The sequence below is a fragment of the Poecilia mexicana genome, unplaced genomic scaffold (genome assembly GCF_051168715.1).
Source record: "Poecilia mexicana isolate PSO_F unplaced genomic scaffold, ASM5116871v1 scaffold_23, whole genome shotgun sequence".
Taxonomy (NCBI): Eukaryota; Metazoa; Chordata; class Actinopteri; order Cyprinodontiformes; family Poeciliidae; genus Poecilia; species Poecilia mexicana.
Window position 1 is genome coordinate 4,949,353 of NW_028263392.1, and position 19,405 is coordinate 4,968,757.

The following is a 19,405-nucleotide window of genomic DNA, read 5'->3' on the forward strand; positions in this document are numbered from 1 at the left end:
AATGTTAATAAATGTCTATCTCTGCATTCGATAAGTACTTAATTTCATTATTCTCAGTTTATTCATGGTTAGTTTTAGTGAAACCTTTACGTCCTTACATTCTGCAGCAGCTTTACTCACTTTACTTTACCAAACGTGAACCGTCGTTTGTTAATAGTCGTAAAAACCACACACACACACATGCACACACACTCTGTGATTTACTGGGCCAGATGATTAGGCCTGGGCAGAATTTCCCTTTTATAAGGTGTATTTTTCAAAGCCACAGTTGCTCTTTTTATCCGTATGAGGCTCCCCTGGTAAAAAAAACAAAACAAAAAAACACAGTTCAAAGTTAACACTGAGGTTACCATAGTGACCGTCCTGCCCTTCTCATTGTTCTTTTGATCTTCTTGGTCGGTTGGAAAGTTATATATGTGTTTGTGTGGCAGTGAATAATATTAGAGGAGCACAATAGAGAACGGAAGGAGGGAGACATTTTTCAAATTCCACAAAATAACATCTCAAGGATAGTTGAGTGTGTCAGCAGAGCAACTCCAAACAGGAAGCAGAGACGCACGAAGCGCAGAAGAAGAGCGCCGAAGGGGTTTCCTTGAAGCCGCAGGAGAAGAGGTTGCTCTCAGCAGGAAGTGGGGCCGTTCTCAACGCAGGAAATGATGTAATTCAGAAGCCCACTGCGCAGGATGTCAGATGCGTCGTAAATGTGCGCTTCATGTCCACCTTGCGTGGATATTTCCACTGACCTTAAGGCAAAAACACATTCATTTGGTCAGACATTCACTACTCCATTTTGCAGGTATTCGTCAGAACTTTTAGGTGGCAAATTGTGTTTTTCACATAAAGGCTGCAGGACGTAAGTAAAGCCTCGTTATGAAATTACAGTGAACTGACATCCGTCTCTCGGCAGCGTGGGAACTGATTGTTCAGGGAGTTCATGTTTCATAAATCCCCTGGCAGAATATGACTGGCAAACATTTGTTTTTTTTTTGGATGCAAACGCGTTTTCTCGCAGCGTTGCTTCGAGGTGAACCTGTCAAACATTTAGAAAGAAAAAAAAAAACCCTGAGGAGTCAGGGTGGGAGATTTGTTTTTTTTGTTTTGTTTTAACTGACAGGGCGCTGGTGGGAAAGCTAAAAAAAGAAAAAAAAAAAGCTGTTGCCACATTTGCACTCATTTCTAAATGACCAGAAGGAAGAACCAGATTTTTACATTTTTTTTTTTTTTTACATAAATTTTACTAATCAGAACCCTGACTGTTTTGTATTTGTTGTGTTCCTATTTCAACATATAGTCCTGCAAAAATAAGCATAACTTATATGTTCCTGTCTTTAAACACAATAAAGTATAAAAACCTGGATGACTTCATATTACCAGTTGTGTGATCTTTCTATACTTTTCTAAACACAGCTGAAGGTACATCCCGCTTGTCTGCCTGCAGCATTTTCTGTTTGTTTCTTTTCAGGGCTGCATTTTTTTTTTAAACACGTTAATCATTTCTCATTAGGAAAAACATTGCCGGTGATATTTCCACCTGAGACGTGTTGTAAGCGGCATTCCCAGACAGGCCGAGCTGGCTTTTACCACTTCCGCTCCGGCGGGTCTCCTTTCTCTCTTCTTCTCCCTCTCTCTCTCTCTCTCTAATGAGTGCGGTTTACGTGGCAGGAGTTTCCTCATCAGGACATACGTGTAAATTGTTTCTCAGCGTAGTGCGACGCGTTATTTTTGCCTACGGCTCCTGCCTGTGGAGAGAGAAACTGAAGCCGCTCAGCTGTCTTTTTGAGGCGGTCATTCTCTGAAGGTCTTCTGCTGCTGTTAAATCAGAGCCACTCCAACAGAGCTAGTTCTGTTGATCTCAACAGTGAGACTTATTATAAATAGAGTGGCGCTCTTTGTAAAATAATCTTCTGCTGTTTTGTTGATGTGTCGGGTTTTACTGGGTAGCTCTAAATCAAACTGTGCTATTAAACCTTAAAACTGGTTTTATGCTTCAATACCTATTGAATGCTGAGGTTTCACTGTGTGGTTTTTAACCTCAAAATGGAGAAACGAGGAGAACAGTTCCCAGTGGCTAGCCTCAAAAATCCAGCATGGCTGACCTGTGCCTAAAATATGGTGATTGCTCCAGTAAATCTGCTTATTCAACTGCAAAAAAAACACAAAATCTTAATATTAGCACAGTTGAAATACGACAAAACTAACTTAAAAGTAACTTTTTAGCAACATGTATGCGCTTATTTCATTCACAGCGAGACATTTTCCCCATGTTAGAAGGGAAATAATCTGCCAGTTGAACTAGTACTTTTTCATCAATCTTGAGGAAATATTGACCTAGAACAAGTTCCTATATCTTGTTTTAGATTTACTTGTAAGTCAGTTTTGTCTTATTTAAAGTGTACAAAGATATTTACACTACCAATTAGACCAACAATACTTGAGGTTTTTTTTGCAGTGTTGTATTTCTAGCAGTATTCTATCTAGCAACATGATTGTTTATTGGGAGAATAAAGACGGAAAATATAATAGTTTACTTAAGACAGTAGGGAACAAATCAAGTTTAATACAAACAACTTAAAGCGTCACGTTTGAGATTAAAGCCTAACCCAATCGGTGTATGTGGTCTGCTGTTAGTCAAATGGCTCGGCCCGGTTCGTGCCACCAACATAGTGGTAAAACTGAGAGAAAGCGCTCAGGATTTGCTAATGGAAACAAATCTGGCCGGGGCAGACTCTGGCAGAACTGGTTAAAGCCACGCCTGTTCAGAAGGGGCTTAGGGGATGAACTAATACTAAAATAAAGTAAACAATATAGAAGTGATCACAAACTGGAAACACAGAAACACACCCAAAAACTCAACCCAAGAACATGATTTTTTTTAATTTTCTTTTTTTTTTTTACGTTTTTTTTTTATAGGTGTGAGACCCACGACATTTCACGTTTCATTGGAAAACATTTTCACATTTGAGTCCTTTATCTCTCAGGAACCACAAGGGCAACAAACCGCAGAGAAATCTCTGTTCTAAAATATCCTCTTCTTCTCTGAGTAGACGGCACACAAACCAGTGTGTTATCGCCCCCTATGAGGTTGAAGTTGTAACTGCACTTCTGTAAATTGACAATGTTTAACTGGCCTAAAAGTAGTTTGAAAATGTGCCAGTTTGAGAACCATGTTTCCTGATCATTTGGACCGTAAAGTTTAGCTTTTTACGTTTCATCCCTCTGTTCAGTTGAAGGTTCATCACCAGTGCTTTACTGGGTGATCGTTATTTGCTAAAGAGGCAGATGCAGTCCTCACTCTTACATTGTGTGCTTGTGTGTGCGTGTGTGTGTGTGTGTGTGTGTGTGTGTGCGTGTGTGTGTGTGTGTGTGTGTGTGTGTGTGAGAACAGGGGCTGCCACATTTCGCACAGACACGAGCGATGTCTGTGATGTGTTTTCACTGCAAAGTGCCCCTCATTAAAGGTTAAGTGCTCATTTTTTTCTGAGGTGAAACCCCAAACTCTAAATTCCCAAGCAGGGCGTGTTTTCAAAGGAAGAGGCCATGTTGTTTTTTTATTTTTTTGTGTGTGTGTTCTTCTTGACGAATGTTTCCACACACCTCAGACAGCTGAGGTTATCGCTACATAAACAGAAACTACTTGTGACCGGACTCCAGCTTTCCAGCACATGAAACACTCTTTCTCTCTGTTTAAACAGAGTAAACCCTCTAACAAAAGAAGCGATGCTTGATCGTTTTGTTCAGCCATCAGAATGTCAGCTAGCTGAAAAAAAAAAAAAAAAAACCCCAAAAAAAACTCAGGTTTTGTTTTGTGTCATGTCCCTGAGGTTGGGGCTGTCACACCTGAAACGTCCCTCCCATTTTTCCTGCTGTAAATTTTACCTCCTCGTTGCACACAGCTCAGCGCTTCACAGTGTGATATGGATCTGCTAGGGACACATTTGTCTGAAGTTGGCAGTGCATGAGTTGTAGCCTATTGTACGAGGCGGTGGGAGACTTGTTTTTCAAGTGGCAAAGAAAGAGGGAAACGATGCTGTGCCTGGGTTTGGTGGTATTCTTAGGTAACTGCGGACACCTGGGGTAGTTTACAATTCCTGTTGACACGGATAAGCACAAAACACCGCAACACCCAAGGTTATGAATACCTTTATTCAAATTTTCTTGCAAACTTGTTTTGTTTTTCCTGCACATGAGGTCACCTTCAGTCCTCATGCTCTTGCAATGCTTGCAAGAGCATTCCTATCCCTTGTTTTCTTATAACCACAAACATCAATGTTGGTATTTTGAATTTTCTGATTGGCCAAGAGAAGGCAGTGGATGCCTACATGGTTTTCAGAATTAATTAAAAATGTAAAACTGTGATGTGCAACGTTTCACTGACACCCCTAACAAAATCAAGCAAAAACTGACTTCAGATCTCACTTTCTTGATTACCAACTACATGGAGTGTTAGCCAAATTGTATTTCCTTGTATATTCTGCATCAACAATTACAGATAAAGTTAGTCTTTTCCAAAGGGAAAGAGTTCGATGCATGAAGCGGATGTTTCCCCTTGAGGTGTTCGAGGACGGAGCATCGAGGATGTGCCGTTGTCAACTGCCAGTTCCATTTTGCAGCACACACACTGAGCTGAGTTATCTATTCTATTTAATTTAAAGTGACCCTTGGACATTTTTTGACGGCGCTTCTTTCTGTCTCTCGTCTTCTCCCTCCGTAGCCGTGAATAGCACTTAGCATTCGTCAACGTCTCATTGGCGGAATTAATGAGAGCGCCGCGCAACAGAAATAATCATCCGGCCGGAACAGAGCAAACTAAATAGTAAAACATAATTTAACAGAGCCTCAAGGCAGACAATTTACCTTGAGGAATTTAAAAAATCAAGGTCCTTGAATCTTTTGATGAATCGTTACAGCCCTGCAGTGTATCAAGTAATCTCTAAGGAGGGATGGAAACGAATGCGCTACCTTCCATTTTATATTGTGCTGCTTTGTGTTGGCTTTTCACAGAAAAGACGCTGGCACTTGTGGCTGTTATGGAGGATACTCTTGCATCTTGCCAGTCTCTGTATGTTGCTCAGTTCTGGGCTGCAGGTCTAATGCGGTGTCTCTCTCTCTTATGGTGTCTCTCTCCCAGGAAGGGTGGGGTCTGGCGGACTCCAGAGGGGGTCTGCATATCCCTCTTTATACTGCCTGGCTGGAGCTCATTCATAAAGAGGTAACCTCTGACCTCTAGCCTAGTTACTGGTGCTTCTTTCCCGCCTGTGGTCTGATTTAGTGGTCTGATTTCTGCCTCTAGTTGAGTCTCCGTGACCAACTCTGCTGTCACTGATTAACTCATATACACAAAGGGAATATGAGTTTTAAAGGTTGGGTGTTGGTGATCGAATGATCCACTTTTTTTCCAGTCCAGACTGTAGAGAGATGCTGGAGTAGAATCGGCATGAGGGTTTGGATGTAGAAGCTGTTGGTCTTGTGGGACTGGGTTTCCTTCTGTCTCTCCTGTTATGATGTTTTCATCAAGTAAGTTTCTGCCAAATTAGGTATGCGTGCTAAAAGGCACAGATTTCTTATCGAATTCCTTCAAAATGTATGAGAAACACAAATTATGTTCACATGTTCGGTACGTGAAGCGCTAGTCGAGTCGCACCAGACATCTTTAGCGTCTCCTCAGCTTTGCTTTAAACACAAGTCATGTTATGTTTTATAAAGTTCTTATGGAAAAAAAGTTCTTCTCTGTGACTTTGAGTAAAAAAAAGCATGGGTTTGCATCACAAATATGAAAAATATAATTTACCTTTATTAAAATAGAAAAACAGTGAGCAGTGGTTGTCAACATGGTTGTCACGCATATAAATCTTAGTAAATGTTAGTTCATAGATCTGAACTCTGACTTCAGAGACAAATGGAACTATACATAATAATATCATATCGTTTTTCATTTTTATTTTAAAACAGACGTGAACACAGAATTCAAATGAACTGGTGAATTTAGAGAAACTTTCCAAGTGTTTGTTGTGTAGACCTTTTGCCGTTCTGCTCTCTAACAGGCAAACATTAGCTGGCAAATTAGTCAGGCTATCTTCTCTGGTAATCAGCCTTCAATGAACTGCTTAAACATTTCATTTCACAAGTAGCTTTCTAATGGCATTTTTAAAACTCTTACATGGAGGGATTGCTCTGTTTTTGAGAAATGTTGCTTTGTGCGGTATTTTCTGTAGCAGTGGTCGAAGACGCAGTGAAGAGATGTTGAACCGAGTTTGTCAATAAGTGAACAAGTCTTCTGAAAAGTGGGAACCGAGGATGAACATTCCCCATTTTAGCTGATTTAAGCAACTCAAATGGATTGTAAATCCAAACTACGGGTATGATTTTTGCTGTTTTCCCAGCCAGACAGCATCGTTATTAACACACTGAATGTGAAAATGACTTTATTTTTTTTTTAAAATTTTTAGCAAAGGTATTTTTGAATAAAGGTGCCTCGAGAACCCGACATGAATTCCCGTACTTCTAAACAAACTGAAAAGGACACAGTAGCTTTCTCTTTCTTCATTAGTCAGCTTTCGTTGACTTCTTCAGTAACTGCTCAGGTGGACTGAGCGTTGTCGAGACTCAGCAGGCAGACAGGTAGTTTGTGTCAGAGTGGATTATCCAGACCAATTGACACGTCTCTTGTAATAACTATGGACGGCTAATGTGAGCTAGCTGTCGTGCTTTTACGTTGACTGACAGCTCGTGTGTAAAGGACTTGTTTCCTTAATCCGCTTGTCACCTCAAATGATAATTAGAGACTGAAACTTTTACCAGCGCTGCAAGTTTCAGGCGTTTGCAGCTACTTTTTTCTAAATGTAGTACCAGAGGGCATGCTGAGTTCTGGAGGTTACAATTGTTTCAGCAAAGGAATAGAATAGAACAAAAAATTTATTGTAGGTTTATTTGTTGGAAATAGTTGACATGACAATATTTCAGTTGAATATTTTGCGCTGTGTGTTACAAACACAGCTGGTCTTTGACAATTAGGTGCCTCTTTACAAATAAAAATTTGTGAAGACGTTCTTTTCCAAAATAACTCATTAATACTAAATGAATAATCTATATGCAGCAGTACAGAGACACTGTTTGCTTTGTTGTGCATTTTAAGGCAATTTTACAATGTAAAAATTGTTCTCTATAAGCAAAGCAGGAATCCTATACTGACTTTTCACGACTTTTCTCCAGTCGCTCTTACTGGGATTCAGTTTCTCCTCTTACTCTGTGTGTCATCTGCTCGTCTGTTTCACACCAATGAAAGCTCCACACCGTCAAACGCAGCTGTTCACGAGCCACGCTGAAAGATGGGACCGTGATGAGACGCTGAAGACGGCAGTAACATATACGCTTGAAGACAGGACATTGTAGCATTTTGTTGGGCCTCTAAAAAATCCTGTGTGTGTCTTGTTGTGTAATTCACACTTCTAGGTTTACACAGCCTGAAGGCGATGAAGTAATGCGGACCCGACAGCTTGTTGCTGCTGCTGACGAACCCTGAGCTTCAGACCTAAGGAAACAGAATCCGTACTTGCACGGAAACCGTTAATTTGCTTTATGCGGCAGCGCTGAGACCTTTCTTTAATTGTGACTCGCAAAGTCCAGTGTACACCAGTCTCCATTAGGTCACTTTTTCATGCAGGAGCGAGCGCAACAATGGCACTTCCTGAAGCCAACACAGATTGGGTGAAAGACGGTGCGCTCCCTCTTCCTTTATGATTGAATTGGACTGTGTGGCCGTCTGCAGCTCTGCTAACTGCTTCCTGGTGGCTACACACACACACACGCACACACACACACATACTTAAACACAGTCTGCAGACCTCCTTCCCATGCTTCCCAATCACACAATCAAAACTTCTACCTTCTCGCGCAAACATCCCGTCATTTTGTAAATCAGTCTGTTTCTCTCTGCTGCGGGTCTGGTTAAGTTATCATGCCGGCTTTGACTGGCCTTTCCTCAGTAGAGGTGTGTGTGTGTGGGTCTGGAGTGGTAGAAGGAAGCGGGTGTTTATTCTTGAACGTGTCCTTCCTTCCTGGTATTTGCCGTGACATGAGCGTGTGTTTTTGCGGCAACGCGTGAAATTTTCTGCGTTTTGACAAATGCAGCGACTTTGTCGTCAGCCATGTCTTTTGCCGCCCTCTTTGTCTGCGCGGCGATCTCCGGGGATCAAGCCCGTCGTCATGGCCGCGGCACGCCTATCACCCCTGGAGACGACTCCTGAGAGAGAGGGAATCCTCTTCAGACTCCAGAAAAAGACGCTCTTCTGGGGCCCCTCCTGAAAGTGGGGGGGATGAAACCAAGCAGCTATGATGATGTAAAGCAGAATCCCATCGCTGCGTTAACTGGTTTCAGCTATAATAAATGTCCAGTAGAATACACAAAAATGTTTATATTTTAGAGTATTTGAGGGATGTGAAAGAATAGAGACAATGTGTGTCAAGAATCTCTGCTGTATGTGTCTTTTTATACCTCTTTGAGGCTAGTTCATGAAAAATAATTTTCTTTTTCTATTCTAAATAGATGGTGGAAAAACCAAGTTGTTTTCACTCCTGTTGTGGCTGTATGTAAGGCAAAATATGTGTTTCAACTCACCGAGAAATAGTGAGGGTCAAGTGGGATTTATTTGAGGGCATGAGAAGAATGAAGTTGTCCAATTACCACCATCCTCCTGCATATGTTAAAAACTAGCACAAGAGAAGTTGGGCTTTCGAGTTTGCTGTGTTAGTTCAGAAAAGTAAGGGTTTGTTAAGCGATACCGCCTTTTTTATTTGGAAACTCAAAAAAGTTTGGAAAATAATTAACAGAGAGCTACCTAGAAGTCAGGAAAGGAGGTTTCTCACCATCCTTGTCTTCAGTATCCAATATGGCTGCCTTGTACATAAGACATAGTGGTAGATGTGAAAACCTGTCGATATTTCTCTTCTGGTTTTATTAGTTATTACGTATTGCGACAGTGTTTGAAACCACAAAATATATAGAAAAACATTGTAGTAAGCTTGAACAGAAAAAGCTAACATTGTAGTTAGCTTTAACAGAAAAACGTTTCAGTTAGTTTGTATGGAAAAACGTTGTAGTTAGCTTGAATGGAAAAACATTCAAGCTGACATTGCAGTTAGCTTTAACGGAAAAACATTGGAGTTAGCTTGTTTTGTGAACAGTCACTAGCTGTTCACAAACCAACGTTCAAATTTAAAAGTGGATCACATCTTGTTCCTGGTTCTTTTGTTTGCTTCTGTTTACACTGGGAATTATGGATACGTTTGTCACTGTTTCTGCTGAAGAAAGCATTACAACGTCTTGTTTGGAATTTCTCTGTTTAAATATATAATATTTCTGTGGGTTAAATGTTAAATATATATATCTTTAAAGATGTTGTTGATGTAGAAGTTTTAACCACCTACTGGTGGAGTATAGGTATTACAGCAATTGGTAACAGTTACAGAAATATATTTACTTACTTCTTAGTGAATATTTCTATCGTTGACTGAGAGACTGGAGTGAATCAGTGGTTTTAAGTATTAGTTTCTGGTTCTCCCCTTTAAAGAATAAAAATAAAAATGAGGTCGTTTGCGTCCGTTCATTATCAGCTGGAGTAGCAGCTGCTTTGAGAATTTCTGAGTCCATTATCCGGGAATCTCTGTCTCCCTCTTGTCTGTCTCGCTTCTGGTTCTTATCGCTCTGCTTGACTGAGCTCAAAAGAGATAAGACAGAAATCCGTGTTACTACCTATTGTCATCCCCGAAGGCAGTTTACACAGCCTTGCTATCGCTCTGTCGCAGTTTGGTTTTCGAACTGCGTCCCAATCGAAGTTATAATTGTCTAAACAATGAGCTCCCATAGATTTTCTTTTTCTGTCACCATAATACAAGTTAAAATAGTTCATGACCGAGTTCCAGAAGGTTTCACAGTCAGGCTTCACAAAGAAAAGAATTCAGCCATTAGAAATTTGAAGCAATACCCTAACCTTTTTTCTTTTTTTCTTTTTTTTGGACTCGCTAATCTGATTTAGCAGGAACTTGATCCGTCTCATGAGGAGTTCTGATTCACTACATGCCACAGTAATGCATTTACACTGTCCAATCACACTGCGCCACTTGATGCTTGTGTTGCTGTACTAAATAGTCAAAAACAGTCAGCGTCTTTCTATTCCGTGGACGTATTCAGTCTGTTTCATATTTGCTCCTTAACCACTTGTTCTCAACGTTTTCTGCAACCTCGAGGGTCTTCTCTTTGATACTTTGGGGGGGGAGGAGTTTTTAAAGTTGTCTCCCTGTAGCGCTCCATCATGTTTCGCTCAAAACCCATAATAGAATCCACGTCAGCAACTTTTTAATCCTGACATTTGGGCATGAATAAAATCCCTTTGTACCAATGGATGCTAAAATACCCGACTGGCTAACAGCAATGCGGTTACAAGCATATGAAGTAATTAAAGATTAATTCTCCATAAAAGCATGTTTTTATAACCGGGTTAGACATGCTGTTTCAGCAACATCGCTAATTAAATTTGTGGCCCAGCAACTTCCAAATTTGATAATTTGGTTCGAAACTTTATAAGAATTTAATTTAATCCTATTGAGATTTTTGGTTTGACAATAAACCACAATGTTTCTTTCTTTTTTTTTTCTTTTTTCTTTTTTTAAAGAAATGAACAATCAGATGTGAATCTGCAAACCTTTCCCTGGTTCTTGAAGCACAAATTCAAATATATATATATATATATATATATACAGTTGCTTTTCTGGAAAGTAATATTTTTTCCTTTTTTTGTGTTTGTTTGTTTGTTCCTGGTTCAGGTTTCAAACGGTCGTGAAAATGAAATTTGATTCTTTCAACTGTGGTTTGTGTTTTTATCACGTTACCCTAGTAACCAATTACCCTGAACCTTCGATCTTGTCGTTTTTAGTTCCTGTTTTGTGCACCGGCCCTGGATATGCAAAACGCATCCGCTAACCCTGAGAGAGTTGTCCTCTGAAGTAGCCCGCAGCATGCCTGAGCAAAATGAATAAAAATAAAACATTAACTCATGATTTTTTCACAGTGGCTTCATTCTATAATTATTAAACAAGTACTTCAATCCAATGGATTCATGAAATAGTAGGAACAATTCTAAGACAAAAACTTCCCCTTTATTCCACAACAGGGGTCAAGAGTGACCCAATGACGCTCATTAATCTTTGCAGTAAATTGAAATGAATCATTGCATGTTTTAATATTTCTAATTAAGATAAATCTATTAAAATAATAAACAAGCTTTAAATCCTGGTCATTTTTGATGGATGTGTGTGAAAGCTGTGATAAAACTCCCTGTGGGTTTAAACTATGCCCAAACCGGAGCCAAGCTGAGGGGAAAAAAAGGAAAAAAAAAAAAAAAAAATCGAGGACAGCGCGCTTCTCTGTTGCACACTTTCCCCTCCGTTTTCTTTTCTGTTGCGCTTATCCTTTTGTCTGCTCAGTCCACTTCCCCTGTTTTGTTTGTCGCTCTTTCTTTTCTTATTTTTCACCCTCCTTTTTGTGTTGTTTTTTTTTTTTTTTTGGTTTTATTTTTGCTTCTTTTCTCCGCTGAGCTCCAGCCCCACCAGTATCTCGTTACGTTAATCCCATTTATTTTGTGATGCACTGACATTAGTTTTCAATCCGTGCCTCTTCCAGCTCTTCTGTTAGGAACTTCTCAAATTTGTACAACAATTTCTCCACTTTAGTTTGTATTTTTGGGGATTTTGCAAGATGGAACAATACACATGTAAAGTGATAAAAAAAAAGTGGCTTTCTCCTCCCTTCACTCATACACCCATGAAAATAAATGAATACACAGTTTATATGAAGCCAAATTGGTTTTAAAGAAGGAATACCCTAAAAGTCATCCTCGGGTTCAATTTCAGAGCAACTAAAAAAAAGTATCGGTGGCCTGATTTTTTTCTTTTCCCTCCTCCTAAGCTGATCCACATTTTCTCAGATCAACATTTGTCGGCCAGGGTCCTTGATGGAAGAATTAGCCTACTTTGAAAGGTGCGAGCCAAACACACAAAGGCATTTTTTGTCACATTAAGCCAAGAGAGGCCCGAGCGCTTGTGGCTGAAGTCAGCCAAACATTGTTCGAGGATCGCTGACCTGCACTGATGGAGCTGCCGTCTCTGCCAACTTTCTCAGAAATCCCCGAAAGAAACAAAGAGAGAAATCAGGCGTTAAGCCACTTTTTTTGAACGCATGAAGCCATTTGAGGAAATTAAAAGTAAAATACAGTGTATTTCAAACACACACACACACACACACAGACAAACATACACACACAGGAAAGGAGGGAAAACTGAAAAAGTGATTTTTGTTTTGTTGGAAAAAGTAACAAAGACGTATCTTTGTTGTGTTTTCGCAGCCTAACATCGGGCACCTGGGCATCCCTCATGGACCCTCTGCAGAAAAGGTGGCGGTGGTCGCCGTGGACGACTGCGACATCTCCATGGCGATCCGCTTCGGGATGAAGATCAGTAACTACTCGTGCGCCGCCCAGGGCACCCAGACCGGACTGAAGAAGTGAGAAACTTTCGACACACACTTTTCGTTTTTGCCGTCCTTAAAGCCACAGAGAATCAAGCCAGACTGAAAACGTCGTCAAGGCCTTAAAAAAAAAAGAAAAGAAAAAAAGAGAAAAAAAAGTTGCAATCAAATTACAACAACTCACTCGACTCCACTCTGTTTATTTTTGAATCAGTTCCTGTCAAACAACCCCCCTCATCCCCAAAGCTCATCTGAGCTGCAGCTTCTCAGGCCAACCGTCAGAGGACTTATCCGTCGGTTTCTTCTTCTTGGAACGGCGAGACGTTTTTCACTGAGTCACTCGCAGAGCGTGCATGCTGAGACGCATCTGAAATGCAGAGGGTGGGGACGGGGAGAGAAGCTTCAAAGGGCAGGCCACGACGTTGCATTCCTTCAGAAACACGTTACGCAGGTCGCAGACGCTCAGCGGATGCGGACGGGGCTCGCCGCAGTGAAAAGCTGCACAAGCAGTAAAAAGGTTCTGCTTTCAAATTTGATCGACGAATGACGATTGACGACTTTGACTGGGCCATTCTATCTCATTAATATGCTTTCATTGATGCACATCTAGCAGCTCCCTTCGTTTAACTCCATCCATCTTTCCATCAGGGATGTATTGAATGAATATTTTACTAATCTATTCCACACACAAGCTGCAGATTTTTCATTTAGCCACTTAAGCCTTGTTTATACAATATTATTAAAGCATTAAAAGATGCAAATAAACAGGCTTAATTCATGTTTTTAATAAGAAAAAAAGTATTGCCAAGAATGCATATATACATGTTTGTACTTTTGAACAGTTTTTGTTAACTACTGCTCTGACTGTGTTGCCACAGCTGCGTCTCACTCTGAAGGCCAAAAAAACCCCTAAACTTTGGTCTAAATCTGACCAGAACTCCTTGTTCTACATTTGTTGCCAACGTATCTTATGGCAAGATTATGGACTTTATTTTTTTTTGGCCCTGCAGCATAAATGCCAGAAATGTGGCTGTTTTGGCAGCTTCTCTGATTAATGCTCAACCTGTCTGTTCTGTCAGTTTGGGTCAAACGGGCAGTTTCATTCCTCAGGGGTCAGGGTTAGAGTCCTGCATGTTTCAGGTGATTCCCTGCTGGAACAAACTCTGGTTTTAATGTAGGAAAATGTGAAACAGAACCATCGTGGGGTCGCGGGGGGGGAACCTTTGCAAGGTGCTGTATCTCAGTAAACTGTTTTCATTGTAGAGTATAGTAAATAAAAAGCAATGCCAAATTTTTAGATCTCACTGCGCAATGAGTCCAGAGGCATTTTTTGTTGTATTTTTTTCCTCCAGCTCTTCATGCAGCATTGCACCACCATAAGTACACCGAAGCCGTCCGCTGATTGATGTTAAGCATTTTAGAAGCTTTAGGTTTAAGCAGCTTCCTACGTGGTCTGGCGGATTAAATCGGACCCGGTTGTAAAGAATGCATGTTTTTCCTGTGGCCTTCTGATGTCGATGTTTTTCGGTTTTGCTCCAATCGGTTTCCTCTGTCGTCTCCAGATCGTTGGACTTGACGGGTCCGCTGTTGCTAGGCGGAGTTCCCAATTTGCCCGAGGCCTTCCCGGTCAGGAACCGAAACTTCGTGGGCTGCATGAGAAACCTAACAATCGACAGCAAACCCATCGACATGGCCAGCTACATCGCCAACAACGGCACCGCCGCAGGTTGGAATCGACGTTCGCTCAGCCGAGTTTCACTCCAGAACTCGATCGTTTCCTGCATAATCTAAAAAGACACCAACCTTTCAGACGCCGCGTCTTTAGGCATGTCTGCAGAATTGATTTATTCGTCCTGGTTTTAATCCCCCCAGGTTGTCCAGCCAAGAAGAACTTCTGCACAAACGACATGTGTCTGAACGGGGGCGTGTGTGTCAGCAGGTGGAACACCTACAGCTGCGACTGCCCTACTGGTTACGGGGGCAAAAACTGTGAACAAGGTCAGAAATGCTTTTCTCTGTTCTCTTTTCTTCTAAAAAAAAAAAAAAAAAAGCAACAACCATGGATAATATCCAAGAATAAATGTAAGAAAAACAAGTTGCAAATTCATCATCTCTTGCATTTGGAGCATGAGAACGATTCGTGCGTCCACTTGCTCACCGGTTAGCTTCTGTATGGGCATGTTTATTTACTTTTGCGGCGAGCTTCTAGATATGAGATCAGATGTGATGAGGAACACCTTTGGCTCAGCGTGACTCATGCGGCCGTCACAATAGAGTCACAGTGAAGCCTCTGCTCACTATTGTAGAGCCACTAAGCATTGCCTCAGGTTTAGACTTTCAGGACAAAGATACCCGTGACTCATAACAAAACCCAGACGAAAGGGCTAAAACTAAAGATATTCCCACATTTGCAGAACTCTCTATTGTCTGTGTGCTTCTTCAGATTATGTCTATTTACAGCACTTATAGTCCAAAAATCTCCTCTTTGCCTATGATAACTGATTCCTACTGGTGTTGTTTATACTCCATACCACTTGTTGCTTTCCTCTATAGTAAGGGGAGAACTCTAATGTCTTCCTTCAAGGCATGTTTCCAAAAGAAAGGTGTGAATACCCCACCTTTCACGCTCTCCAATGAGACAGTCGGCCAACTATAGTGCCAGGCCTCGGTATCCGGTATCAGAACTGGGCCGGGATCACAGCAAGCTGGATGTTGTTTTTTTGGCCGCTCTGTCGCTTGTTGACACGTCGGCTCTGATTCTTCACACTCTCCGCTGCCACGTCGGAAATAAGAGACGTTCCAGTCGGGCTTTCACGCTGGGATGACGTGAAGACCCGCTGGGAGTCGCCCACCAGGCTCTTTTGTTGTCGGCGTCTGTTGTATCATATTTCAGGTATGTGATATACCTGCAATGTATATCAGGTATATTACGTACCTGATATACCTTGTATGTGATCAAAACAAAACAAAAAAATCATGACCGCAATATATTTTCCTTTTATTTCTCAGTTCTAGATCTGAGAAATCTAGAACTGAGAATTTCTCAGGTCATATTCAATGTAGGAGAATATCACCTACTAATTACGTGCTAAATATGGACGTAAGATGAGGTGAAAATGCTTCGCATGATGCTTGAATCCAGTCTAGTCGTTTTTCAACTTTTTTATAACATGTACTGGCTTCCGTGTGGCGTTGGCACAAAGGCTGGGATTCTACAAATGTTTTGAAGCCTCCCAAATTAGGTTTTAGAGATCTGGCAAAAAGGTTCGCAAGATGGAATGTTACTTTTGATAGATCCAGTGAAAGCTTTTTGAGATCTTGCAGACCATGCCGTAAAATCTCCACTGGAAACATTTGACGTCTCCATTTACGAAATGAAAAACATAATCTGTCCCAACAAAAGCTTTTGTAGTTCTTGTAGTTTCTTTGTTTTTTTGTTTTTTTCCAGCAATGGCAATTATTTCTGACTTGAAGCCACCTTCTGATGGATCAGGTTTATTGGAGTCATACAACAACCAGAAAGTGTTTAGAATGTCGAACATAGAAATTCACTTAACTGACTGTTTTCAAGGCAAGTACAAACTTCAGGTACAAACTGATGCAAGCTCATGATTGAAATACAATGAAAACACACAACTCGATCAAAACGTCAAAAGTACAACATGGAGAAAAGGAGAAATAAACCACCACATCTCTTTGCCATTTACCTCGACACCTGTAAAACTGTCAATCTCTCTGTGTACGGTTATAATACTGTGCCACTGATTGTGTGTGAAGTATGAGGTGATGTAGTTTGTGGTTTTGTACAGCTGTTAACAACCTTACTGAGCTATGAAGCTTACCTTATCAAATATTTGCTCCTGATAAATCTTTCCCATTACGAAGTAAGGTTTTTCTTTCTGTTTCAGCAACATGGAGGTAAAATCCATCAGTTGGTTCCAGGAACATACAAAGAGGGTTTTTTTTTTCTTTTATTAGGGCTTCCATCTGACTAAACTTGTGAATCTGTCAGCTTTGGCTGAAGCGTGTGTAGAAAACACTAAAGAAAATTGTTTGTTGTACTGAAGAATTAGCCATTGTGTCGTGTAGTGAGAATAATGAAGTTCCACATACATGTTGGATTCTTCGAGGTCCTCTAAACTGGGACATGTTTCACCTGTGTTATAACAGTCTGATTCTGCCTTCTTTCTGCTGCAGAGATGCCTTCGCCTCTGTTCTTTGACGGCCAGGCGTTGGTGTCCTGGAGCGACACGGACATCACCGTCGCTGTACCCTGGTACGTGGGTCTCATGTTCCGGACCCGGCAGCCAGCTGGGACTCTGATGCAGGTCAACGCCGGATCATCCTCGACTATAAATCTCATGGTGAGAACACGGGCTTCAGCAAAGCAAAATATGGTCTTTACAAGAAAAAAAAACAAACAAAAAAACTCAGAACTATTAGCAGGATAACTTTCTCCATCTTATCACCCTCCAGTTGAGGGAGCAGCAGATCCGTATGGAAGTGCTGCTGAGGGAGCAGCTGTTGGCGTCGCTGGTCTTCCTGCAGGTCCGCGTCAGCGACGGGGAGTGGCACCACTTGCTGGTCGAACTGAAAAGCATTAAAGATGGCAAAGAGATTAAATACATGGCGACTGTTTCCTTGGATTACGGCATGTACCAGGTACAAGGTTTGGTTCTAGAGTTGAGATTTGTTTGGAGGAAGAAGTTCTCATCTTCCTGTTTGTGTTTCTAAGCAGAAGTCTGTGGAGATCGGCAATGACCTCCCAGGTCTGAAGGTGCAGACTCTTCACGTCGGAGGCCTGCCTGGAGAGGGAAACGTCGTTAACAAAGGATTCGTTGGCTGTATACAGGTGAGGGTGCGCCTGTTGAATGAAAGATCTTGTTTTTCTCCCGATCGTCTTCTCCAACTGGATTTCTCTCCATCAGGGTGTCCGGGCGGGGGAGACGGCCACCAATGTGGCTAACGTGAACATGGCTCAGGGCCTGAAAATCCACGTGGAGGACGGCTGCAATCCGGGGGACCCTTGCGACTCCAACATCTGCCCTGAGAACAGCCAATGCAGTGACGACTGGAGCACACACACCTGCGTCTGTGACCCAGGTAGTCCACAAATGTCAATTCTGAGCCCAATGATGGACCTTGAAGAAAGGCAAATGGGCCGTACTTCTGCCAGATCTTGAAAAGATCGTCAGATCTGGCGTTGCTTTTGTAAAATCCCGTGACAACTTTGTCAGATCTCGAGTTACCTTCAGTGTCCCTCCTAGGGCCAGGTATGTAAAAGCGCATATACTCAGATTCATCTCCTATTTCTTTTTGATGGTCTGCCTTCTAGGTTACTTTGGTAAGGAATGCATGGACGCTTGTCAGCTCAATCCCTGTGAGCACGTCTCCAGTTGCGTCCGCAAGCCCAGTTCGTCCCACGGGTACACCTGCGAATGTGGACAGGACTACTACGGCCAGTACTGCGAAAACAAGTAAGCTTTTACCCTCATATCCCCCCCAAAAAAGTCAGGAAGAATTTCAAAGTCCAATCTCTGAATCCAGACTCCCGTGAAGCTCCCTTATCTTCTTTTGCTTTTACGCTCTTGGTCTACTTGTAATGTTTTGATGAAAGAGTTGACGTGAAGTAGCCGGCCCGGATCAGACGCCACTCATTTCCTTCTGGAACCTTGGCCCAGCCGACACGCATCACTTCCTGTCTAAAGCAGGATGTGGGAATCCCGCCCCCCCCCTGTTTGCTCCACTGATCCTCTGCAGGTGTTTAGTCTCTGCTGCCCTCATAATGCCACTTGTCCCCCATCAAGATCATATAACAGTGATAACACTTGTTAAGTGGGGAGGAAGTTTACTCTGAAATAACATATTTTGAGATAAATTGATTAGATAATCAGCCGACTGATGTTTTCCCTTTGACCTTGACGGATGTCTTTTAAAAAAGAACAACTGGTTTTGGTGTCTAAATTGATTTTGTACACTTGTCTTAACTCTTTCACAACAGAGTGAAGAAGCCGTGTCCTCAGGGTTGGTGGGGCAGCCAAGTGTGTGGGCCCTGTGACTGTGATACAAGCAAAGGATTTTATAAAGACTGCAACAAAACCACTGGAGAGTGTCGCTGCAAGGTATGCACACACACACACACACACACACGCACACGCACACACACACACACACACACACACACCTTTACAAGTTGTTCATGATGTGTGTCTGCTTTTCTTTATGGGTGTTTTGGTTTCATTTAAAGATCACAGGACCAGTAGAATCTATCTTGAAAGAAGAGAAAAGTAGGAAAAACTAGTTCAGATGATAAAGTTGTGCCTGAACCACCAAAAGGCAACAGCTGTGACTTTAGAGAAGCAACTGATGAGTTTGAGCAAATTTTATTTTTTGTTCATTTCGATTTATTTTTTATTTTATTCACTCAATAGCATAATAAAGAAATCATGAATGAAATAAGTATAACCTTATATCTGAACTCAATTCAGAAGACTATTGTAGACATATTTCAAATGCAATAAGAAGACATTAAAAAAATACCCAACAAAACATCCATGTCATTCGTAGCTGTCATATCTTTGGTTGTGTATTATTTTTGCCGTTTACCGCAGTTCGGTCTTCCTTTAGCTGGTGGCAGCTGCTAGTTTAGCTACTAGCGTTAGCTGCTGAGCCCCTCCAACTGTGGCGTCATCGCCATCGGATGTGACAGGACGCAACACCATCAACCCAGTAAAACTTGGTGCAACGTTTAGAGAATTACAAAACACCAAAACCTCCAACCTAGATTTTACAGGCCATGGTTAGCATTTTAAATGGAAACGTTCATGACTAGAAAGCCTAACAGTTAGGAGAAAACCAATTAACTCTGAGGAAAAAATGTCTGCTAGC

At 41.6% G+C, this 19,405-nt stretch overlaps 1 protein-coding gene across 2 annotated transcripts in view; it reads left to right on the plus strand.

Annotated features, from left to right (window-relative positions):
* Nucleotides 1-19,405, plus strand: part of celsr1a (cadherin EGF LAG seven-pass G-type receptor 1a) — a 79,776-nt gene that overhangs the window by 44,871 nt on the left and 15,500 nt on the right. Inside the window, exons 7-16 of one of the 2 annotated variants that reach the window (XM_015007718.2) lie at nt 5,129-5,209; nt 12,396-12,553; nt 14,080-14,243; nt 14,390-14,515; nt 16,715-16,881; nt 16,994-17,179; nt 17,256-17,369; nt 17,446-17,620; nt 17,853-17,994; nt 18,519-18,639. In XM_015007718.2, the coding sequence (XP_014863204.2) occupies nt 5,129-5,209; nt 12,396-12,553; nt 14,080-14,243; nt 14,390-14,515; nt 16,715-16,881; nt 16,994-17,179; nt 17,256-17,369; nt 17,446-17,620; nt 17,853-17,994; nt 18,519-18,639 (1,434 nt within the window). The remainder of the gene's footprint in view (nt 1-5,128; nt 5,210-12,395; nt 12,554-14,079; nt 14,244-14,389; nt 14,516-16,714; nt 16,882-16,993; nt 17,180-17,255; nt 17,370-17,445; nt 17,621-17,852; nt 17,995-18,518; nt 18,640-19,405) is intronic. The other variant, XM_088003002.1, reaches the window with a different exon arrangement.